The sequence below is a fragment of the Lonchura striata genome, chromosome 8 (assembly GCF_050655825.1).
Source record: "Lonchura striata isolate lonStrDom1 chromosome 8, ASM5065582v1, whole genome shotgun sequence".
In the NCBI taxonomy this organism is placed as follows: Eukaryota; Metazoa; Chordata; class Aves; order Passeriformes; family Estrildidae; genus Lonchura; species Lonchura striata.
This window is the reverse complement of record NC_140710.1, coordinates 23,765,630-23,790,956: the sequence shown is the minus strand read 5'-3', so window position 1 is coordinate 23,790,956 and position 25,327 is coordinate 23,765,630. Positions and strand designations below refer to the sequence as shown.

At 42.5% G+C, this 25,327-nt stretch overlaps 1 protein-coding gene across 2 annotated transcripts; it reads right to left on the bottom strand.

The window, feature by feature from the left end:
- Positions 1–157: 157 nt before the first annotated feature.
- Positions 158–25,263, bottom strand: DHX9 (DExH-box helicase 9). 2 transcript variants are annotated; one of them, XM_021525102.4, is made up of 27 exons: positions 25,070–25,263; positions 23,038–23,178; positions 21,909–22,023; positions 21,501–21,613; positions 21,002–21,147; positions 17,318–17,364; positions 16,776–16,909; positions 16,068–16,157; positions 15,812–15,973; positions 15,143–15,220; positions 14,632–14,823; positions 13,872–14,013; positions 13,311–13,393; positions 12,029–12,185; positions 11,757–11,857; positions 10,946–11,159; positions 10,658–10,752; positions 10,438–10,511; positions 9,652–9,804; positions 8,167–8,327; positions 6,436–6,547; positions 5,671–5,832; positions 5,437–5,564; positions 4,135–4,364; positions 2,501–2,616; positions 1,085–1,285; positions 158–615 (listed from the first exon to the last, which is right to left on the bottom strand). In XM_021525102.4, the coding sequence occupies exons 1-27, from the start codon at positions 25,178–25,180 to the stop codon at positions 348–350; spliced, it is 3,726 nt and encodes a 1,241-aa protein (XP_021380777.3). In that variant the 5' UTR covers positions 25,181–25,263; the 3' UTR covers positions 158–347. The 2 variants fall into 2 exon arrangements, with proteins under 2 accessions (XP_021380777.3, XP_077641623.2); XM_077785497.2 differs by lacking the exons at positions 21,002–21,147; positions 21,501–21,613; positions 21,909–22,023; positions 23,038–23,178; positions 25,070–25,263 and adding an exon at positions 18,602–20,991.
- Between the last annotated feature and the right edge of the window lie 64 nt (positions 25,264–25,327).

Genomic DNA, 25,327 nt, shown 5'->3' with positions numbered 1-25,327 from the left:
CCACTGAACCTGTGTTTTGGAATCTGTTTGGCAGGAAATAGTCTTACACACTGAAAAGGTTTCCTCAGAATGCCTTGAGTCTCCAATAATCACAATTAGCAACAGAAGCCTTCGAAATTCAAATCCAAACACAAGTCAAAGGTATAGCATGCAAGTCTTCAGAAACAAACTCTTTATTAAAAATAAATCATACAACTTGCAGGGAATTCCCCAAGAAAATTATATATTACAGAGCTGTACTTGTACTAAGGAACCAAAAAAGCATACAAACTGGGAAGAGGAAGAAAGGAACTTGGGAAGGAAATGCACTTTTGTTGAAGTGGAAAGACTCCACTGACCTGCTATCACTACCACCCACCCCTGCCCATGTCCTGATAGCCTCCTCGGTAGCCCCTGCCTGCTCCTCGGTATCCTCCTCCTCCTCGGCAGCCACCCCCAGCTCCGTAGCCTCCCCCAGGACTACCTGGGTATCCTCTTCCTGCCGAGTTCCAGCTGGGGTAGCCACCGTAGCCTCTGCCCCTGCGGCCGGAGCCGTGCGCGTAACCTCCCCAGCCTCGAAGGCCAGCGCCGTTGTCGTAGCGAGCCATCTTGGGCGGGCGGGGGCCATCCCCGAACCTGGCCAAGAACAACACCATACACTTGAGGCAATCTCACAAACTGCATTCTAAAAGATGGGAAATAGCACAATCCTCAGCTAAGCCACCTCCATTTTTTGTGAACACAATACAATGGTTGAACTACAGTTGCATTTTTGCACCTTTTCCACTTCAGAAAAGTTTCCTTTGCTTCAGAAGCAAGGGATGGAAACAAGGGGCAACAGAGGGGTGCAAGCCCAGCCAATTACTTGTTTTTCTTTCCAGGAAAAGGTTTGCCCAGAATAAATATAGATTATGTTTTCTTTAGAAGGTAATTTTTGTTTTGGAAGAGGGGATGACAGTTGTTATTCCCGAGAGCTGTAGTCCTTGTGCAAACAGGCAGTGACTCTCTGCGTAAGCTTTGAGTGCAAGCATTTCACACATGCTCAGAGCACAGCCCTGAAAGCAAAGCCTGAGGTCCCACCCTCAGCTCTGAGCGGGGCTCTCACCTGGCGCTGGCAGCCGAGAGCGCCATGCCCGCCGCGGCTGGCCGGGACAGCTGCCGGATGACGGTCAGCATGCGCTCCTGCGCCGGCTCCAGCTGCCGCACCATGCCGGGCTCCTTGCTGACATCCACCACCAGCGCCTCCATGGCAGCGCGCAGAGCGGTGATGCAGGCGGCCGCCGCGTGCGGCATCTTCAGCTTGATCCTGCAGCACAAAGAGTTTGTTAGAGCTGCCATGCTTCCAGGGCAGCAGCTGGGGAGCAAGAGGTTCTGCAGAGCGGCTTTCATTGAGCTGGAAATCTACAGTCTCATTTCTGAAGTTCTCATTTGTCACTTGTGAGAAATGCAGGAGGCAAATTTGAAAGATCCCCAAGACTTGGCAGTGTTAAAACATAACTGTTCTTCTGGTGGCTATGAAGATGCTCTGAGGGCTGAAACTCCTCTGCTCTGGGTGAGCTGGGGGTGTTCAGCCTGGAGAAGGCTCCAAGGGAGGCCTTAGAGCCCCTTCCAGTGCCTGAAGAGGGCTTTCAAAAGGACATACAGGCAGATAGTGATAGGACAAGGGGGAATTCTTTTAAACTGATGGAGAGCAGGGTTAGATGGGATATTGGGAAGAAATTCTTCCTTGTAAGGGTGATGAGGGCCCTAGCACAGGTTCCCCAGAGAAGCTGTGGCTGCCCCATCCCTAGGAGTGTCCAAGACTAGGCTGAACAGGGTTTGGACTTGAGATGAGCTTTAAAATACTTTTCAACCCAAAACATTCTGTTTTGGGTTTCTATCATTCTATACTGGGATAAATTCAACATGTAATCTCTTGCATCAAAACAGCAAGATACAAAAAAATAAAGTGAAAACATGAGGCTCCAAGATTTTGAAAGCTCCAACACTCAAATTTTTAGCAAATTAAGCTTAAGGAATTCTTTGCCTCTCTTTTACTGACTAGGGGGTAAAAGCAAAACAAACAAAACAACCATCCAGATGTTATTTGGTAATGGCCATAAAATTTACATGGCCAGAGACATTTCTCTCCTCAAGCTGTGTTTCTGTGCCTTGAAAACAAGGTTTCCTCAGTCTTTGCCTGAGGAAGAGGTTGAAAACACAAAGTGCCTTTCACCTTTCAGTTAAAGAGGAAAAAACAGCAGTTTTTATGGAAACTGCTTTGTACTGTTTTCAGTTTAAGCAGATAATCTGCATGAAACAGGGCTCAAATTAACCTGTCCCTTCCTCACAGGAAGGAAAGGTCATGCCTTCCCAACACACCTGTGGTGCATGGCTTGCTCTGGGATCCCTGTTCTACAGACATTTGGTCTGCATTAGCTGCCCTTCCCCTCTGTCAAGGGGTTGGAATTGGATGAGCTTTGTCCTTTCCAATCCAAACCACTCCACGATTCCACAATTCTAAGCACAAGTAGATCCATACCAGTCATCCACCAGAATGAGCTCTCCATCTGACAGGACTTTCTTGGAAGCAAAGAGGAGCAGCTGCAGTGGGCTCACCAAGGTCATGGTTTTGGCAGAGATGGCTCGTGTTCTAATCTGCAAGTTAAAGAGGAAAATTACTCTTGAAATGGAAAATAGAGCTCTGCACCTTCTCCTGGACACTGAAACTGGAGAATTTTGTTTTAAAAAACCTCAAACAACACATACTAAAGCTAGGTATAACGTTAGGAAATTACAAGAGCATGTGCACATACGAAATTGAATGCCAGGCACAGGTTTACAGGGATTCAGCACTAGCTGGTGTGAAACCTCAACAAAATCTATCTTCAATTTTAAAATAGTCATTTTTAGTGTCTGCAGTTATGTAGCTCTTGCAAGAGCCAGCTCATACTTTGCCAGCCTTAAAATGACCAGGACACATCTGAATTTTCTTCCCACCCTTCAATTACTGAGGCTGTGATGAAAAGCTTTAGTGGGCTCCTACTCATGCAAATGTGGAAGTTGCCAGATGTCCAAGCAGTCACTGCTGTGTCATGTTACACTGACGTTGAGCTTGAAAGCTTGAACTGAGAACATCAAGCCAGAGATAACAGCCCTGCTGCATGGCTCCTGCCCCTCAGTTTAAAGAGGAACAGAAGAGGTACCTAGTGGGCAGGAAAAGATCTGCCCACAAACCCTTCCAGCATTCCAGCTTCACCCAGGTGCTGTCTAAGCTACTCTTAAGCCACCATCTTAGTCACTCTCCATTTGTGTGTACTTTCATTTAATAAAGTAAAATTTTTTGAGCTCAAAAGTCCTTTGCTGCGTTTAGGGGAATCTCAGTTGAGAGAGATGGTCAGGATGGTCTAACCCTCCTGGGATCCTGACAACAAAGGGTGAAGAAGCAGCAAAGCCTCACCACAGCTCTGAACTACGGCTTGGGAATCCAGACTGTCAAGAAAAAATCCCTGTACTCAAAGGATTGAAAATTCCAGTTATCAGCAAACACAAAAGCATTGTCTTCCTTTGCTCCTTGAGTAGAAGTAGCTGAGTTCACAATGGCTGTCACTGGAGCACAGGAGAGCTCACAGAGGGTGCAATGGACATGCACAGAATGTACATCAAATTCAAAGAATTGAGGAAAAGGTCATGGAGACCTTTTGGGTGATGCTTGGGAAATGCAAATTATCCTCAGGAGATGACACAGGCCAGTACAGGAGCACCCCACTGCTACATTCCATGTTGCTTTTTTCTCCCTGAATTCATAAGCAGCAGAAGTGATAAGGATAAAAGTTCTCTGATGCCTAATTAGCATGGAAGAGCTCCTAAAACAAACACCTAATGAAGATAATGAGTTAGATCTTTCTCTACAATCTGGCTGTTGTAACAAAACTCAAGGGAACTTCTGCTGAAAATGGCTGACTGGAAGTTACTAGGAGGCTGAGTGACACCAGGACCATATAACATTTACTTTCTAGAAAGAAAACCAACCAACAAACAACACCCCCATCCTCCTGCACCAACTAAAACTAATTAGATATTGCAGTCAGGTTTTTTTCTTATGACTTCTTTAACAAAAAGAGCCTCTTGAACTACTTGGCAGCACATTATCAAGATTAAACCCAAAGTCTCTACCTTCTCTCCAAAAACGAAAAAGGGTGATGGATACTTGATGTCCTGGCTGCTGAAAGGGCAGTTGACAGATGATTTGTGGATGAGAGCATTGTGCCCCTCAGTGGTAAGAATCTTCCTCTTCTCCTTGTGGTAGCAGACATTGGGGTAGACCCCAAAAGCCAGCAGGGAGATTACAACATCCAGGTTGTTATCAGGGCCAGTGTTGTTAAACGGTTGAGTCATCAAACATTCTGTTGGCAGAGAACAGAAGAGTGGCTCAAATCCATCGGACATGTAGGAGAGCACAACAGCTATTTAAGATCCTGGATCAATTCAGAGCTGTTTAGGATCCTGGGTTAATGCCTTTTCTGATTTAATCAGCTGCTGGATGTGATCTCCAATGACGGTTGTGCTCAGAGCATATATATATTCTATATTCAATTTTTTATTTCTTAATGGAGAAAGAAAAGCTGGAAAATACTACTACAAAGAGGTATTTTTCTCTGCCAAACTCTTCAAAAACAAGGAGACATGGGTTTGTCCAGAATGTGCTGTACCACAATGTGTTTACTGCATTTGTTTTGGAGACAGATCTTTGGGGGAGGTTAAATGGATATTTTTCTTAGTTCATTTGTTACAAAATCTTCCCCAGAGTCTCTGGTGGCTTGTTTTCAAGTCATCTTGCCTAGAAAATAGTTACGGATAAATACAGCAGTGATCCTAACAGCCTGAGAAGAAAAAAATTAAAGGAATTTAAAGAGAAAAAAAATGAAAAGGAAGAGAGATAAACATCTGCTGAATTCAGGCAGTCATGCTATTTCACTGAGCTCCTCAGCAACATTAGGCAAATTCAGAACTTGGTCAAGTTAAAGAATTTTTTCTCTAGAAAATGGAATAATTTGGCATACTGCTGCACATCCCTCCTGCACAGCCCCAGGAAGTCACAGAACAGGACACTGTTCAGATCACAGACTCCCCATTAAGGTCTGTGGAAAGACGGGGGAAAGCACAGCACATTTTGGAGAACAAGTGACGGAGAAAGTCAGGGAGCTAACACTCTAAGGACACCTGTTAAATAGATTTTTAATCCTGCAGCTCTAACCTCAACCTCCAAAATCTCCATGCTGCACCACAGCCATCACAACTTTAGGAGAGAACACTAAAATCCCACCTGAACACAGCTGTAAAAGTGGAGCAGTGTTATGGCAAATCCACTATACTCCCCCTGTGCTTGGGTGCTCAACAGAGATTATCCTGGTTATTTATTTTTCATCTCAGAATGAAAAATGCAATCACTAAACTATTGAATTTAATTAGAATCACCTTCAGGAAAGCCAGAACTAATAAGTATGTCTTTTAGCTGGACTTTTGCTTCCCAAGTCATTCTAAGAGTAGCCATGCTGAGTCTTTTGTGTTCACAAAACCTTTTCTCTGCTTCTTCACCACCCATTCTGAAAGTCAAACAGAGTGAATTAGAAGCCTGACCAAAGCAAGGAAAAGCTCACCCTGTGTTCTCCACCTGTAACCTCCCATCACCTGCTGTGCCAGACAACATACCTTGCATCATCCCAGGCTTGGAAGACAGAGAGCAAAGCCACGTGATCTGAATACCTGGTCCCAGCAAAATTCCTGTGGACATAACCCAGGCGTTTGCCCTCATTGATGAAAGGTTCAGGGAAACAGGTAGCTGCAGAGATGGTACATACAGCATCTCCCACACTGAAAGGAACCACAGACGGGATCAGGATCATTCAGAGTTAGTGCTGCCAGCACCTGCTGCAGGCTGCAGATACCAGGGAAAACTGCTAGAGACCTTAGGAATTTGGTCTTTACCTGCTAGAGATCTTCACTGAAACACTTCATTGGAACTGAATGTTAAATCAGCTCTATCTGCCCTTCCTCCACCCATACACCTTCTTCTGGTGAAAGGTCCCTGCAGTAATCGCAGGACCCTACAGCCATCACAGTGACAAAGAACAGATCTTCTACTAAAGCAAAATGTGGAGACTGATTTTTCTCCTTATCTCATTGTTAAATTCCATATCTCCCCACATCTAGTTCACTGTTATACCTAGGTGTTTCAAGTCCCACTCTTAATTCAGAAATACTCAGCCTCCACTGGTATCTTGCCTTTAACTGAATTTCATGACCACTTTATAGCCTGCACTGGAAGTTATTCCCTCTCTGCTCCCATAAAGATTCAGTCACCTCTCCCCAGCTGCAGCATTTATTGCTCATCTAGATATACTGGTTTTTCTCTCTTGCAAGAGGCTCAGGAACTCAGAGAAATAAGAACATGACCACTGAGACCACTCAACTTACTAAAAAATACAGCCCATGATCATCATCTTGCCCAGACGAGGTTCAATGGGAAGTTTGGCCAGAATTCTTCCAAGAGGTGTCAACTCATCATTGGAATCCAGGGCATCAAGCTCTGAAACAAGACCCCTTGTTATCAAAGACAGCTAGGTAACCCCAGAAATCTTCAGATAAGAAATGCACACTTTTAATGTTCGTACTTAATAGTTGTGCTTAAACTGAACCCCACGCATATTTAAGTTTAATGTTGATTACACTGTTGCCAAACTGATTTTCAAAACTGGTTTGAGGTCAGACAAGTTTTACTTGAGCTTTACAGAATTTTTACTACCTCCTCTGCAGTTAGAATAATCACAATGTAATTCACATACATAGTTTCCCATCCCTTTTCAGTTTGCTTCTGTACAAACCCCTATTACACTATTAAACCATCTATTATCTAATTAATCTAACCTAATTTCTGTCACAACCAGCTGTGGAGTCTTCATTGCCATTGCCAAATCACAGAACTTTCTTCATCAAAAAGAGAACACCATAAACTCTCTTCCTTGAGGCTTTACCTGCCTTTCCCTCCTCCTATTACCTAAAAAATATCATCTGTATTCATCCTCAAAGCTACCACAGGCTTTTTCACATAAAATAAAGAAGCTTTGTAGCCTCAGCAATTAAATGGGAAAGGAAATGCATAAAGAATTTCTTGACCACCATAAAATCATTTTTTCTTGGTATCTATTGAACCCAAAAGCCTAAAGAATACTTTGAAGAATAACACGTTTCACCTCCCTAAGAACATACTAGCAGCATACCTGCACTGAAAAATCACAGGTCATCCAGGAAAGGGAGGCACCTGCAGTTACAGCTATCTGGTGTTAGAACTGAAAAAAATTGCCTTTTATCCTGGTTCTGTAATTCTCAGCTGCACAGCATGGAAAGTACTAATCATTTTCAGAACAGAAAGTCATTAAACCTGACTACATATCCCTAGCAATGCACTTCATTCTGGTGTCCCTCCTATATACAAGCAACATAGTCTCAGCACACAATTCTTCCATAAAATCAACAATGAAATAGATATTTCCGTTGTTAAAAATTGTAGGAAGTGCTTATTTAGTGACATTTACGAAGTGTGCTGAGGTTTGAGGTCAGTTTCATGTTTTACATCTAAAGCACAAATTTAGAGTTCTTCCCTGCTCCATTTTATTCATAGTCTAGTTAGCTCCTTGAAGAGAGTGGGGAGACAACCTAACCCACACATCAGTTTTTTTGTTTTTCATGCAGATTCATAAACTGGAGACTTAATTTCTTGACAGAATCTGAGATACTGGGTCAGCAAACTATACAAAGCGGTAATTATTTAATAAAGGACCAACCTCTGTTTTTCAGTACTTTTATAGAAGCTTTGTGAATGCCTCAAGCACTGGACTGAGTCTAAGTCAAACACAGCAGTGCCACAGCTGGAAAACAGGAAGCTGGAAGCTAACATAACTTACTGGTAAAACAACAAAACAAGCCTCAAGTTTGAAGGCTCAAGTTTCTTAAAGGAATGACACTCCACTGGGAGTTCAAGTATTTCTTCAGCTGCACAAGCCACTGCCACCCACATGATGCCTCCAGGTTGCTGTGTCAGCCAGAATATGCACCCAGTGGTGGTAAAGATCACATACATGGAAGACCACCTGGAGCCAGTCCACTAGCCCAGGAGCACTACACAGCCCCGTGGGCACATGAGGGTACCTCTCAGCGTGCGCTCTGCTTCGATCACCGCGTCCAGAGGGGGCGGCTCGATGGCTTTGGCCAGAAACTGCCCGATCCCTCCCAGGCGCAGCAGCTTGATGCTCAAAGCAATTTCGTGAAGTGGCGTTCGAAACATTTCGGGCGTCATGTGAGTCTGAAGCCTGGAATGAGAACAAAGTCCCATTTCTCTGAACACAGGCTTTGATCACCACGAGGGGTCATTCCACCAGCAGAAACCACTGCCCTCCATCTCTGAGCCCACCTATCGGCTCTCTTTGTGCTCCTGGAATTTGGGCTCTATCACTAAATTCTCTATTTCTCCATTGTCCTTTGGGGTAAATTTACACTGGGAATGCAGGGGGAATAGTCCTCACATCTCCACTGCCCACTGGGGGTTCAAGCATGAGCTGACCACAGAGAGCCTGCAGGGCTGGAGCACAGTTAGTAGCATGGCTGTCCCCAGCCCCACATTTGTCCTTTACAATCCTCTCCTGCTCTGATAAGGAAGCTCTTATACTCCTGAGAGACAACCTGCTTTCAGCCTGCTCTACATAAAAGCACTTTTCTAGTGCAGCTAGAAAAGGTTTCAAAACACCTTGAACAGATAATGTACATTTGGTGCCAGCCGAATCAGGGTATTTCTCTCAAAAAACTATCTGTACAACTCCACACACTCTTTCTTAAGCACTAAGGAACTTGTATATTTTAGATTTATATTCTCTGAAGGAAGGCAATCTTAAAACCATGATTACTTCAGCAGCCTAAAATCAGTTCACTGTCAAAAATTATTAAGATCATTGCACTGTGCTCAACAACAGATCTAAATAAATTTGAGAAATTCAATGAGAGTTTTTGATCTACTGAGGCCTTCCAGAGTTTATAAAAAGTTGAACATCAAAACGCAGCTATGCTGTAACAGCCGGAGAAAGGGGCACCGAAACTTCCAGGAGAGAGATAAGAATGTAACTAACAGCTGTGTTGCCTTCTGCAGCCAGCAAAGAGATTTCCATGGCTCCAGTAATGGAAAAACAGTCTGACAAAGAGGTCAAAAGTCTCAGCAGCAGGGAAAGTGCTAGAGCACCATGAAGGGGCTTCCTAGCCATGGAATGGGGATAGAGAGAAAACTAACATCTGCCATCCCTGCTTTTTATCACTTTCATGACAAAATGGCCTGTTACATGGCAATGCCAGGTGCCCCCAGTGTTTGAAGACAGAGTAGAGCCTTGTCCTCATTACAAAACTCTTTTCCTTGCCTCAATTCCCAAGCAGTATTGCTCTCTTCTTGAATCCACTTCATACTATGGGTAAAAGCACAAGATACGTACTTTTTTTTTTTGAGCCAAAGAACAGATATTTCAGTGTGAGCCAACATCATCCATCTTCTCTTTGCACTTTCTGCAATGATTTCCCCCAGTTTGACCCAAAGCAGCACCCAACAGTTCTGGGAGAATTCCCTGGGGGTATTTTTGGAGATCACAGCCTCACCTCTCAAAGCGAGCTCTGCTGCACAAATGGAAACAGAAGCCGGCTCGCACGCGCCCAGCTCTGCCTTTCCGCTGCTCCAGATTGGTTTTTGATGCCCAGACCGTGGCATAGTTTGTCATGTTGTTGTGTGCAGTGAACAGCTTCACTTTTTGCCTGTTACAGGAAAAACACCACTAAAGATCAAATGTCCTTCATTTTAAGCCCTGCCAAATCAGTTCCTATTTTATAGCTTGCAGTCACACTGATTTTAAGAAGCCAACCACCCCTGCTTTGTGTTAGTCAGGCATCAGTCTGGAAATTAAAGCATCACACTCTTTCTAAAGCAGTGCCCCAAACTATTGCACAGAATAATGTCCTCACAACTGTTCAAAAAATGAAAAATTCCCATGAATTCATGAGCTCTCTGTGTGTAATTTTCTCAGAGAACATGCACAGCAAGGCAGGAACTGTAACAGACTACAAAAACCTTCCTCTTTATCATCAGCCAGACACTGAAGAGTTTGTAAAACTCCTTTGGCAGATGACGTCTACCAAATTGGTGTGGAGACCCAGTGACACCTCATATGAATAGTGCCAGCGTGACCAACCCAGTCCCCTAAGATGCCAGCATGGTGTGTCACTATGCTGACCAGCTAAAGACAATGCTGATTTGTCCTGAAGGAGTTAGAGTCCTCAAACTCAGCTCAGGGAGCATGGGAACACAAGGCACTTCTGTGTGCTCCCAAAACCTCTTTTGCATTCCCAAGGGTAGGGTTTATGAAACAAAAAGCAGCTTCATGAACTCACTTGCAAGAGTCGATAACAAAGACCACGTCATTGATGGTAATGCTGGTCTCAGCAATACTGGTAGATAAAATAACCTATAAAAAACAAGAAATGTAAAGTGACGTTATTTGGTTTGAAAAAGCTGATAGTGCCCAGCAAGATAAACTACAGAATTTATTAAAGAAGTCAGCAATACATTCCAAAAAGCCCAAGAGAACTGCACACAGAGAAGGCTCCGTACTTTGGTCACCCCAGGAGGCACAGGATCAAACACTCGACGCTGCTCCTCCAGAGGAACCTGGGAATGCAGAGGTAAAATTCTGTACTGGTGGCCTCCTACAACAGGAACACAAAAAGGTTGGTAACTACTACTATGTGAATCTCATTTCTTCTTTCCACAACATGAAAATTTCTAGCCATTCAGTCTCACAACAAATTAGCTCCCTCAGCCACTCATCCAACTTCCATCTTCACACAGTCAGTAGTTTCCTTGGGAAAAGATGAAATATAATAAAACAGCTGCTTGTACCAAAGCGAGGGCTCATTTCTAGATGCTTCTGCATTGTATAGATTAAATTCCAGCCAGGCAAGAAAACAAGGACAGCTCCTGGGACATTCAGAGTCCTGATATAAATCAGCAGAGCCTCAATGAGTTCAAAAGAGGTTTCTCTCTCATTCAGCTGAGCCATGGAGTGCTTTGTTTCTGGGCCATATTCATCGCTGCAAATAAGGTTGCAGTTGGCCTACGAAAGAAAAATACCACAAAGGAAATACATAAATTAATTTACTCAAACTACAGAGACTGGCTGGCCTGGCAAATAAGAAAATAAAATATGTGGGTAGATGTCTTTCAAGAAAAAATGGTAATTTAAAAAAATATTTCAATTAAGCAGCCCAATCAAAAGTTTCAAACCTAGAATTAAAAGTTGAATAAAACTGTTATGTCCTTGACAATGTATGCAAGCATTGAAAATATCAACTGCAAGAGAAGACAGAGAATCTAAATTTTCACCCTAAAAAGGTACCACCAAGCTCATATTTCTCTAGTTCTTCTTCCAAGGTTACTAATCTTCACTTTCAAAAGCATTTCAGTTTTAGCTTTAAAGAGAAGTAGTTTGACAAAACATGAGAACCTTTGCTTCAATGAAAAAGAAAATCTTCAGTTTACAAGGGCAAGAAGAAAATTTAGTTCCACTGCTGAAGTTAACAGCAATCTCATATGTTAAAAATAGGAAAGCTGCTAGAGATGTTTCACTTCAACTGTGCTAAATGAATTACACTCACACTGGAGTACTAAAAACAGCCCTTGTTTAATTTTTCATATTAAAATTCAAACATACATCATCATCTTCACCATTTTCTTCATCCTTCTCTTTCTTCTTCTTTTCCTTGGGTGGAGGGACAAACTGAGTCATTTGAATACAATCTTCCAGAAAATAATCTGCAAGGACAGACAGATGATCAGGACTGACTGCTAGAAGCCAGTAAAAGGGAACATAATTCTTTACACCACTTCTCAAGAGTCTCCTGAAATAAACCAGGTTATTTCAGAGTATGAAGGCAAGATTGATAAAAAATCAAGCAGTTTCTGGAAGTGCAACCAAGGATTTACCTTGGACAGGAAAGGTTCTGCCATAGACCTCGATGATGGGACAATTGAAGAAGTATTCACAGAACATACTGGTATCGATGGTGGCAGACATGAGGACAACCCTGATTTCAGGATACACCTGAACCACATCCCTCAGCACCACCAAAAGGAAGTCAGTCTGCATAAAAAGAGAATAAGAACACTGTTAACTTCACAGCTATAAAAAGCAGTATCTTCCCAAGAAACCAGAAGGAATTACATATTCACTGAGCAAGAGAAATAACAAGTAGAGCAAAAGTGTTCTAAAACTAGGAACAGTTGTCAGTGCTTTATTTTGAAACTACTGCCATGCCTGGGATAAGTGGTTTTTAGGATTTCCAGCGTAAAGAAGGGTTTTTCTTTCCTACAAAAATAGTTTGCTTCTGTCCTAACAATTACATTACAACCCCAAGTATTTTTAAATTTGGCTTACATATAAAGTAGCCATAATTCATAAAATAAATATGAATTACTCAGTGCAGGTATGTTTGATGTTTGTAGTTCTGTTTAAATATGACTCTGACATGCAGTTAGTTAGGCACGCATTTAGCTCAACAGACAAAATTCCAATCTCACAATTTCCAAACTTATATTTTACATCATTAACATACATTTAATAGATGAAGAGATGCATCAGAAAAATGTTTGTTGCAATTTTATTCAAATGAGTCCTCAAATTCTGTACAAACAACCTTAAACAACATGTCAGAACTTCACAGTTTCTCTCACTCTTGGTATGACAAAGCTGAAAACTATAAAGAATAATCAAGGAAACAGAAAATGTTCGCTATTTCAAATTATATACAATACTTCTCCTAATTCTATCATCAACTTGTATTTTACTTCATGTAAACCCTGAATTTCAATGTATCACTATCTGCAGGGTCTGTGAATACCACCAGTAATACAACAGTGCCAATACAAACAGCACTCCAAAATAACAACATCATTCAGTGTGCTCCCCAACTTGGACAAGATGTGTTTGCACTGTGGTGTTCCAGTTTCCAGAGAGGACCAGGACACAGGGGATGCCAACAGGAGAACAGTCAGAGGGCAGCAAGGAAGCACAGGTCCTTGCTCTGCTACTTAGATAAGGAATAATTAAGAGTTCTAAAAAATCTTATCAAAGAAGGAAAACTCACACATCTGACACTCACTAAGACACAATTTCCCTCGCATACTGGCCATTACACACAAACACATACAGATATTAAACAGAACAGAAGCATACAGAGATGAGGACTGTCATCACCAGGTAACTCACGTTAATGTCTCTCTCATGGATCTCATCAACAATTACGTGACTAATGCCACGGATCCCAGTCTCCACCTTTCTCAGAAGAACACCTAAACCAGAAACAGAAGGTAAATGTTCATGTAACAGTTCTACCTTCCCCCTCCCAGCCCCTGGTTTAAAAATCAGGAAGTGTGCAGGCTGCACAGCCCCTTTTCCAACCCCATCTCTAATTGCCATCTTTCCTTTGTACAAGTGATGGCAAGGCCACGAAGCATTATCACAAGCATTATCCATCTTTCCCACCCAGTGCTGCTTTCCCTTCTGTCTTTTAAGGATAATCAATATATGACAATTTTCTCTCTTCATGGAATTATTTCTGTGTGCTATCAGACCTGTATTATCAGACTTCTGAACAAAAATATTTTTTCTTTGCATAACGGCATGCCAGCAAACTTTTATCCAAAAAAACCATTTCAATCTTCTAAGCAGACTTTATAAAAATTTCAATCTAACCATATTTCTGCTTTTGCTGCTAACTCAAGAGTTCAGACCCACAATAAGCTCCAAACATAAGGAATGAATACAGACCCACAGTGCAGAACATGATGCTGGCGTGTGGCCGAGGGAGCACAGACTCGAACCGCACGCTGTACCCGCAGCTCTGGCCAGGCTCTTCCCCCCTCTCATAGGACACACGCTCTGCTACGGAAACTGCGCTGATCCGCCGGGGCTGAGGGATGGAAAAGTTTTCCATAACTTAATGAAGAGCTTTTAGAAGTTTATCACAATACCAGTGAAAGCAATAAAGGAAATCCTAAATACTACAGGTGTCTTGTCCTAAGATTTCTTTACAAAGTAATTGTTAAACATTAATAGAGCACCAGCATAGGGTTTTTTTCACAAAGGAGGGATATAAGGATATATGGCAACTACCAGCTACTACTTCCCAAATCATTTCCCCTGGGTCTGCTGAGAGTTTTCACTTAGGCAAGGTTCAACTCAGGTTATCCGAAATGTAAATCCATGCAAGAATAGCATTCCAAATGACAATACACATGATGCTGAGGTTTCTCCTACTTATATTGCTGAGGATGTACCTTTATGAACTATGTCCTGCAATGATAATAAGGTTCCTCAACACATCCTTCAATCTTTCAGGGCCAGGAAGGATAGGGATTGGAGTAACCTCATCTCGTGGATGGCACTGCTGACCATGGAAGGGTGTTGGAATGAGATGAGCTTTAAGTCCTGTCCAACCTCAACCATTCCATGGTTCTGTGATTTTATCCTAATCAACAGGTGATTTCTTATCTCTACTACAGAACTGCAGTGGCCACACATTCCTCACCTGTGTCACCACTATGTTGCACTCAGCAGCTCGGTTGGTTCTGATGTATTCATCCAAGATATACTGGGGCACCTGAGTGGTTTTGCCACAACCAGTGGCACCACGGATGACAACAACAGAATTGTGATGGATTGCATCCAGAATTTCACTTTCAAAATTCTTCAGAGGTAAAGCCTCTCTTGCTTCTTGGATCTGGAAAAAAGAAGTCCAGACATTTCCAAAATCTCCAAAAATCAGCCTGTTCTGCTGCACATCTATACTTTGCCTCACTTTTCTACACTTTTCCCTTACCCAATGGAAAAACTGACAAAGAACAGGTCATAGTTTGTACTTTTTCCTGGCACAGCACAACTCACCCGCACATCCACCCCAGTGGAACATCCAGCACTTCTGAAAACGTGTTGTGTATTTGTGCTGAAATCCAGCCTTGTACACTTTGTGTTACATTCAAGCCCTTCTGGAAAATCAAGAGCCCAGCACAAGGATGACAGGTCACAGGACACACACTTACCCTCTGCAATTCCTGGTCCTGCTCCAGACGATACATGAAATCACTTCTCAGATCCGTGCTGATCTGCTCCGGAGTGAGCTGGAAGTGCAAGACATTACTTGGAGGCTTTTTGACCCCTCTTCTTCTCTACATCCTAACTTCAGTATCACACCAGTCACACCAACATCGTGATCCCAAATACCCCTAAAGGATGGTTTCCTGCATAACTCCCTGAAATCAGTTACGCCTCTGAGCTGTTTTATTTCACTCATTTCAGTGTATTAAACATTCATCTCCAAAGAAGTCTCTCAGAAAGACCGACAACACTGAAAAATAATGATTATTTAAATTGAAATACTTTGACTGCTTGAGAAATACACTCTATTCAGCAGTAAGCTAAGAAGAAGATGATTTAAACAGGAGTTTTTAATATCAATAGTCACCTAATGTAAACACAAACCCACCCTTTAAACAGTAGCTGAAAAGCTAAAAGTTGGAAGAGAATTCATAAGACAAATCCTGTCTACCATCTGCAATAGAAATCTGAAGAAATGCAAATTTGGTACCAAAAGGCTAGATGTTTTTAGTTAAATTCTTTAAACACTTCAAATTCTGGTGGGGGAGAAGCATTTAGAAGTTCTGGAAGCATGGGGAAATCAAGCAACAGATCCATTTTTTAAGCTGTCTTACATTTGCCAGAGGACCCTCATCAATATTGCAGCCAGTCCAAGGGTTCCAGTTGGAATGAGGTGGTGACCAGGGAACAACTCCCGTATGACTTTGTCTCTGTGATGGTTCAAAATGGGCCAGCTTGCCAACGTTGATCAGAACCGGATTACTGGGATCTTCAGGCTATAAATCCAAAAGCAGAGTGGGCAAAGACAGATAAATGATTAAATGAGCAGATGTGATGGTCCATACTTGGAGTATTGAACCACACACTCACCATAGGCACAATCTCCAGAGACAGTTCCCGTACAGTCTTTTGCAGATGATTTTCCAAGTCAGGAGACAGCGACACCTCATAGGGTTCCAACTAGGAAATATTTAAAAACTACGCATCATTATACACAAAAAGACAGGCACTGGAAGTCAGAACTGTGGGCTATTACACCTCCTTGTGAAATAAGGCCAAAGAGTATCATCAGTTCAGAATTCACATTCTTGGAATGTTTTGCTGACTTTTCATTGAATAAAGATTTGTAGGCTATTTTTAAATATCTGGGTTTCATTTCAGAGGAACACGTTCCCAAACTTGCAACCAAATACCAAAATAACATATACTCCTTGGTATGTGTGTATATATATTTGAATTGCCAGAAAATCCTCATGTGACAGACAATTAATCCAAACAGCCAGCCTAGACAGAAATATTCAAGCTTGCAGAAAAATTAGACTGAAAATAACATTTGTTACAAATCCTATTTAAGAGCATGTAAAATTAGTAACTCATCCAGTCACATACATATGAAATTATATTTCTGATCCAAATCACTCACCAGAACAGAAACAGCTGCTAAAGAATAAAAAATATTAATAACTTGTAAGATGTTACATATGGAGAGCAAACTCTTAACTCACTCCTTATGTTTATGAGAGTGCGTCCGTGTTATGAAATGAAAACAATAATTCCTGTCCCTCCTGCCAAACTCACCGATTCTCCTTTCTTCTTTGTCTGCCCAGAGTAAGGCTCAATGATACCAAGATGGTAGAGCTGTCTGACCAGGGAAAGGGCACAGGCTTGTGCTGCCAGCTTTTTGTTTGATCCATGCTCACGACTGAAAATCCCTGCAGCACACAAAGGTCAGAGCTGTAGCAGCAAAGGAGTTGAGCAGATTCCACAGAAGATACTACTCTGAACTGGGCTCTCTGACTCTACACTCAAACCAGGTTTCATGGACAGTCTCAAATCTTGATAAATCCAGAATTCCAAATTAAAATCCAACCAGGCCCCTCCATTGCCCAGCTCACACTAGTTGTGTGATGTTACTTTACTGCTAAATCCTTTGAAGTTTTTCTGCATTCAGTGCCTAAGGAAATATGATTGTCCAATACCACCCAGCAACATCACACAAATGATCCTTTACCTCTGGAAGTGGCTCCACCACATAACTATAATCAACTCTGTGCCCACAAATGTTCTTCTATACCAACACCCATCTCTTGCTAAGTTAAAAAATAAATAGGAGCACTTACTTCTGCCCAGCTGCCTCACATAAATGTTCATTTCTGCATTAAAGCTCCTGCAAGAGAAAGAAAAGAACACAAAGGTACAACTACCAAACATACTTAGTCTTTCCAATATTTCCAGGCAAAGATCTCTGTCCTCAGGCAGAAACTCTCAATTCATCAACAACCAAGGTAAAGTATTACTGCTTTTAGTCCCTTTAACCCCAAGGTAGTAGGTAACAGACCTGTCATCAACAGAATCAGTACATTTGATAAGAAGAGCTCTGAACGTGCCACTGTTCAGCACTGAAATTTTCAGCCATGTTATTAGGAAATATGCTTTGAGCTGTCCAAGTTTAAAGCAACAATTACAAAGCAGGTGGGATGTAACATTAACATGCATCCCAATGTACCAATAACTGTATCCCACAGTAGTATTGGTACAAAACTAATGTAATCCACTAACAGCCTGTGTTTAATGACTAGATGCATCATTAATACAGTTACACTGCTTTTTGCCACACACTTGATCAGCTCAGAGCATAAACAAAACCAAACCAGGTCATTTAGTCAAAAACATTGAACTTATCTGAACAGGAGACAGAATATTTAAATTTGCATGAATTTCCATTCCCTTATTGCCATATTATAGAAACAGCAAAACTTGAGTAACAGAGTAGTAGTTACTCAAGGGTAACTCTGGTAGCAAACCCAACAGTTTACTTAGTAGACATGTAGCCAGTTCAGTTAAAGGTTAACTGGCATAACCATCACAGAATCATAGGATCATGGAATTGTTTGAGTTGGAAGGGATCTTAAAAACCACCTCGTTCCAATCCCCTGGGTAAGGATACCTTCCACTATCCCAGCTTGCTCCAAGCCCTGTCCAACCTGGCCTTGGACACTTCCAGGGATGGAGGCAGCCACAGCTGCTCTGGGCAACTTATCCCAGGGTCTCACCACCCTCACAGGAAAGAATTCAGGCTTAAAAAAAAAAATCCTCAACAGAGGAGAACAGAAATCATAACCCATGTTTTTAAGAATCCCAAACCTAAGCCTGTATTTGCCACAGGAAATATTAAAGCTGAATTCTTGTAAGACAGGACTTAAACTGGTAAATGTGACTCAAGATGCATGACTGGAATTTATTGGATTGAGATCCTCTTTGGAAACTAGGGCTTGGCCTTTGCACGGGTGGAGGCTGGGCCTTGCACCTGTGTCCTTCATTTTTTGCTGCAAACAAACAATAAAAAAGGTTAAGTGTTTGAAATTTCAGGTTATCCCTCCTTCCTGTGCTATCAGCAAACTGACCTTCAGGCACAGTGGCTTCAGGGGTCGAAGGCCACTGGCTCTCAGGGACACAACAGCCACCTAAGACACCGATGACAGTATGTTTCTCAGCCAGGCCTACAGTCAGCATTCAATCTCATTCTCCTCCACCTGAGGGGAGAACAGCAACACCAGAAATCAGTTTGCAGCAGAATCCCACATGATTCCCTAGTCCAGCCTCAGCAGCCCCTGTGTTAGCAGGCGCAGGTCTGTGGTGTAGGTCTTCAGCAGGAACAGAAGGAGGCACAGGCATCCCAACACAGAAAAGCCACATCCCATCCCTTAACATGAGCTCATGCTTTGTATTTTAGGACAAACATCTTTATATTTACAACTTATACCCTCCTATCACAGTTAAAGTTTCCAAATTCAAGTTTTCCAGCTATTACTAAGTTCTCAGACCATGAATATGATTAATTGACCACAAACCTCTGAGAGCATGGCTGATATATGTTATAATCTATATCTCTGATCATTACCTCAAAAAATCCCCAAAATAGATTGGCAAGATGCACAATAACTGTTATTTCTTTAAAAAAACTCAACAACCTACCTTTATTAACAACCTTTATTACACCCTCGAAACTCCAAAAACATCTCTCTCCTATTACACACACCAAAAGGATTAAATCCAACAGGCTCTCAATGAGCCCTACACCACGTTAAGATTATTTCATGTCTATTTGATTTGTTGCAGGAGATAGTGAATAGCCCTTTCTGCCATTCCATCCAGGGCAATCCACACACACTTCCCTGAACAAAAAGTTCCCTGAACAAATGCACTCCAGAAGAACAATAACCAGGCTGAGAAACATACTGCCATCAGTATAATTTCATTCTGCTCAAGACTAGATAAATTTAAATACATGGGGTTTAATGCTACAGAAAGTGTAACAAAAAAGGAGCTACACAAATAATCCCTAAGCTACAATATCACAACATATGTCTAAGTTGAGACAGCTATGATACAGTATTATCATAAAGTTTCAGAAGGCTTTAAGCATTCACCCTGAAAGAGTAACACCACAACACTTCAGAAAGATGCAAGCCTCTGTCCTTCTTGTCCTTTAGCCCAGCCTTTTATCCCCTCATGTTCACAGATTGCACTGTGTGCCTCTGCTCCCTTTGGTGGTTGCTCAGTGCCCCTGGGCACTCCATGGCTCATTGCTGTCAGTGCTGCTCACCTGCTCCTCACAGCTGAGCCCACTGGGGATGAGGCTCCCACAGCCCCATCCCAATCACCACAAACTGTGTGCCTACACTGCAAGATAAATGTTCAGAAGCTATGCCTGCAACTAGCATAATTTAAATTCCTAGTACTGTACAAACTAACTTTTTATGTCACTCACTTAAGTAAAGGAAAAGGCCTTGCCTGAGGCACATAAATTGACATGAAGTGACTTGAAGACAGGTTTTAAATAAGAATTTACAACTTTTTGTACCAATAGACATCTTTTAGATGTTCCAAATTATTGGAAGACTCATTAATAAAAGAATACAAAAAGTCCTGCAAGTGGGACTCTCTTGAAAAGGCTGTAATAGGAAAATTCTCCTGTATTTCTAAAAATATAAGTCTCATAGGACACAAGTTTATATAATGCAAAAAAGCCCAACACCAAACCCAATCAGGAGAATCCAGCAGCAGCACCATACCATTGTTTCCTGCCATAAAACACCATTATATTTCACCAGAAATAATACCACATCCTAACATCTGGATGATTTGTAAAGACTGTTCCTAATAGGGATAAAATAATAAAAACCATCAATTCTTTATGCACAATCTGTTAGGAACTACTTTCATTTGGGAGAAGCACATGCAAATTCTCTGGTGGAATGGTTAAAAGTCAAAAAAGAGTAATATCCAGCTGGTCTTAACTGAAACTTAAGACTCTCAGAACTCCTTTGGGAAGATTCTGCCAAACTACTTTTTTCAAAAGAAGACTGTATTGCCAAAAAAGTTAATTATAATAAATACATATTATATAATAATAATATATATAATAAAAATATAAATAAAATGTCCTTAAAGCACATTGCTCTATAAGCAAATTTAAGACTTAAAATGCACAAAGGCAACAACAGTTACAGAATAATTATCACAAACAGTTGAGCTCTCTTTTCACAGAAACTGGCACCCAAGCAGCTGGCTAGAGGACAGAATTCAGTGTAAAAGCTGCATATCCACAATTTCTCAGGAATTTCTTCAAAACCTCAGATCTCTGCACTGAGGCTACTCACCCCCATATCAATATTTAGGGATATTGTTGGTCCTGGCAAAGAACACTATGGCTCTACGGAGCGTGGCAAGTAAATGTGAACAACCGCTGTCAAAAATATTTTGAACCCTTCACACATGGACAGTGACTAAAACCACCAAACCTGTTGTGATCAGGCCCCATCTCAGTGTATTTATATTCTTCCTGGATCTTCTCCTTTTGGAAAAACTGGTTCAGACGTGCCTTGGCATTTTCCAAGGTCCAACCCCCATGAAGATCTGCATTTAAGTCCACTTCTGACTCTGGGGTCTAATATGGAAAAAAGAGTATCATTTACCAGTTTAAAGATTAAGTAATTCACCTGTATGCTATAAAATAATCAAGACAGCACAGAAAATGCAAAAAAGTCCTCAGTAATTCTTTATTTTCAGAATAAAATGTCTATACAAAGTCCTGGATGTTCAGACTATCCAGAGTGATTTATTTGTCCCTATCTTAAAAAAATTAACTTCATTAAAAGTCAACAAATAAATATGCAGCTTAAACTAACAGCAAAATATCAAAAGAAAACTGCAACCTTGATTATAAATGCAAACAACGAATTAAAGAGGATGAAAGATACCTATTTAAGAACTAAAGGAGAATTCCTCTGCATGACTTACCTCATGCACTTCTTGCTCCTCTTTTCTGGAATAATAATCTTGCAAGTTTGCACCCCGATCCCATTGAGCTCCATGACTGCCACAGTTTCCAGGTGCTGCACCTGGTCCATTGCCTATCACACAGAAAAAAAATATAAAATAAAATAAAATAAATAAAATAAAACAAAACAAAACGAAATGAAATGAAATGAAATAAAATAACTCCCCAAAACATGTTCTTAGCAATGGAGAGGCAATGCCTGGCCATCCTGACAGGCCATGACCAGTCCCACAGATCTCATGCAGTCATCCACAACTCTGCCTCAAAACTATGACTTTGGTGTCCTGTCTGCAGAGTGATGCAATGTGGGGGAGAAATCACTGCCAAAATACATTCAAATACACAGAAATTACAGTTTTCAGTCTTACCTACTTCACTTTTTAAAAGCAAATGTGGAGGAAGAGGTCCCCCCACAGCTGAACTGGAACCAGTGACACCTCTAGCTGCTTCCTGTCCTCCAGTGCGGTTATCACCTGCTGCTGGCTAGGGAAGGGAATGAAGGAAAACCTCATCACATTGGTGCAGAATAAGCCATTTTACTATTTAGCTAGAAATTGTTCAGGAAGTTTAAAGACCTCAGGCAAAATCATGCAACAGTCATCCCCAGTAAATATGCAACAATTACTACTCAGAAGCAATCCCAATAGTAACACAACTGTGAATATTTTAACACTGAACTGCCAAGAAACTAATTGGCAAATTAAAACCAAAATAGCAGTCCTGCTCCCACTGGGTTCCACCTAGGCTGATGAAGCAGGGAGACTGCTTCCACTCAGAAAATTCCTGTATCCTCAATGGAGCACTAGAAGATTCTTCCCTCTCAACAGGTTCTTCATGCTTTATTTATTTCTCTAAACTTGCTGCAATGACAGTTACCCTCCTCTTCCTCAGCCTTTAAGTGATAGTCACTGTTGAGTGTTCACAAAACATAAAAAACCAGTGATCCTGTTACACACCTGAAGCAATTATGGTTTAAAAATGCCAGATTTTCAATGTCTGGTTTGCTATATCTGTGATTATTATTTTTGAGCTTGGTTTTCGTAATTTTTAAAGGATTATATATATTTCATATATATACATATATTAATATATATATATATATTAGAGCATGGCTTTAAGACTTCACAGTGTCAGGTGTGAGTACTCAGCACTTTGAAAGACAGGCTGCACCTCAGATGCACTCTGAATTCTTTCCAGCCTCATCAGCTTTGCATCATTTGATCTGGTAAATACAACATGCAGCTGTATTTGCCAGATCATCCTACAACATTCACTTGGACCTCAATCTCAAAGGTCTTTTGCCACCTAAATGATTCCACGATTCCATGATATTCTGTATGTGCCTCAGCCTTCCTCACATTCATCACTGCACAGGGGCACCAGACCGAACTCCAGGGATGAAACACAACCCAGACTGAGCTCCAGGGCTGAAACACAACTGGGAGCATGGCAGCACAATAATAGAGTAGTCTTTGGTAAGGAGAAAGAGCATCTTACTCCAAAAGCAGGGATTTCATCCTTCTTCATTTCATTCACCCGCACTAAGTAGTTGATGAAGTCTCGGGCAGCGTTGCTCTGCGCATCCTTCTTGTTGGTAGAGTTGCCCATGCCAACATAATTGAAGCCTTCCACTCGAACCTGCAAGGAACAACACACTGCTCATGTGAAGATGAAAGGGGCCAGCAACACCCACAGGAACACCAAATCCTGGCTGCGGATAAGTACAGGAGAAATAATGTTACTAAGAAATAATATAACTAATATTACATACAGGTTTTGAAAAACAAACCCCCACATCCTGAGAACTTCTCCTCTTAGAGCACAAGGGCTTCCCAAAACCTTGTGGAAGAAGAAAAAACAATGTAGGAAGGGCAACACACAGCAAACTCTGCACAAGGTCACTTTCCTCAACCTAAATCCCAAACTCTTGGGGATTTTCACAAGCGTGACCTTGTGTCTACTCAGCCATAGCTCCAAGTTATTCCAACTACACGTAAGTGATTTATCTCCAATTTTTTTTATTTACTTTAGACAATGGTATCTCTAACCACATAGTAACCATACAGGATTCACAGCCATCCTACCAGGCTGTAAAAATCAGCAAGAGAGATGTTTAAGTGAGACTGATCCTTTCACTTGTAAAGCTTCCATGGATAATCATGGGGCATCAACATATCAAACCCAGTACAATACTTATATATTGTATTGTACAATACTATACACAATATGTATTATGTATAGTATTGTACAATACAATATATGACTTTTTACAAAAAGCATGGAGAGACAGAACAAGGGGGGACAGCTTCACACCGACAGAGGGCAGGGTTAGATGGGATATTAGGCAGAAATTATTCACTGTGAGTTTGGTGAGACCCTGGCACAGGTTGCCCAGAGAAGCTCTGGCTGCCCTCTCCCTGGAAGTGTTCAAGGCCAGGCTGGATGGGGCTTGGAGCTTGGGATAGTGGAAAATATCTGTCCATGGCAGGGGGTGGGACTGGATGAGCTTTAAGGTCCTTTCCAACCCAAGCCATTCTATGATTCTGTGAATATATCTATTCATACAACCATTCTATCTGAGTATTGCTTAACCAGTTATAATACTTTGAAAATTGCTTTAATGCCACTGTGTTTCTTTGCTTCCTTACTGATGCAGAAGACAAACAGGGGAGTGAAGGGTAAAATGACAAATTTAAGTTGTTTAGTGCAAATCCATGGCATCACTCATTAACTGATCTGTTCTACATATGGCCTCACAATTAGTGCCAGTTACCTGTCAGAGCCAACCTGAATTCACAGCACCTACATCCCAAATATCTAGAGGCAGGAGTAAACTACTATTAGAGCAGTGCAGAGTAACAACCATTCCAACAATAATTCTTTAATACATTTCATCTCAAGTTCAAGATCAGACCAAAGCTGTTGCCAAAGGGGACATACAGTATCCCTCACCAGCTATTTTAACTGCAAGAAGGGTCGCACACAGTGCAGAGACACACACCACCCTTAAATAAACCAACCCGTTTTCCCTGTAAGAACATCATTCGGGCTTCTTCCCTCCTTTCACACCGTGCACACGCAGCCAGGACACTCTGAATAAAAGCGCCCCAGCCCTCCCCAAGCCCTGGGCTTCCATGATTCCCCCTGAGGCCGGGCAGGACCCGGGTCCCGGGCAGGACCCAGACCCGGTGCTGGCCCCGGGCTCCCCCTGGCAGAGCCCAGGCCACGGCAGCACCCGCAGCAGGGCCCAAGGCTCCCTGTGACAGAGCCGCCAGACCGGCTCCCACACCCCGGCACTGATCCCACCTTCCCTGGGGCAAAGCCCCGGGTCCGACCCCTGACAAAGCCCGGAGCCCGTCAGGAGCCCCAGACCCCCGGCAAGGCCCCACACTGCCTTCGAGCGTGCCCTCAGAGCCGCTGGCAGAGCCCCCGCCGTGCCCCCAGCCCCGCAGCACAGCCCCCGGTCCCGGACAGAGCCCCGCAACACGCCGGGGCCCCGGCGGAGCCCTACGCCGCCTCAAGCTCGAACCTCGCACAGGAAGGTCTGCCGGCCGCGGCCGCCGGCGGCGCGGATCTCGTAGGCCGGCATCACCCTCCTCCGGCCGCACCAGGCGTACAGGTAGTTCTTCACGTCCCCCATGGCGGGGCCCGCTCCAGCCGCCCCGGGCCCGCGGCAGCCCCGCACGGCAGCGCCTGCGCGGCGGGAGGGCCGGGCGGAGCCAAAGGGAGCCAAAGGGAGCCGGGGAGGGCCGGGCGGAGCCAAAGGGAGCCGGGCGGAGCCAAAGGG

What these genes read in the sequence shown, in the direction of transcription:
- DHX9 (XM_021525102.4), bottom strand. Translation starts at nt 25,180, where the DNA reads ATGGGGGACGTGAAGAACTACCTGTACGCCTGGTGCGGCCGGAGGAGG. An exon ending in ATGAGGGTCCTCTGGCAAAT is followed by an intron (nt 15,221 to 15,811) that starts GTAAGACAGCTT and finishes TTGCACTTCCAG; the next exon opens with CTCACTCCGGAGCAGATCAG. An exon ending in TTTTCGTTTTTGGAGAGAAG is followed by an intron (nt 2,617 to 4,134) that starts GTAGAGACTTTG and finishes TTTAACTTGCAG; the next exon opens with ATTAGAACACGAGCCATCTC.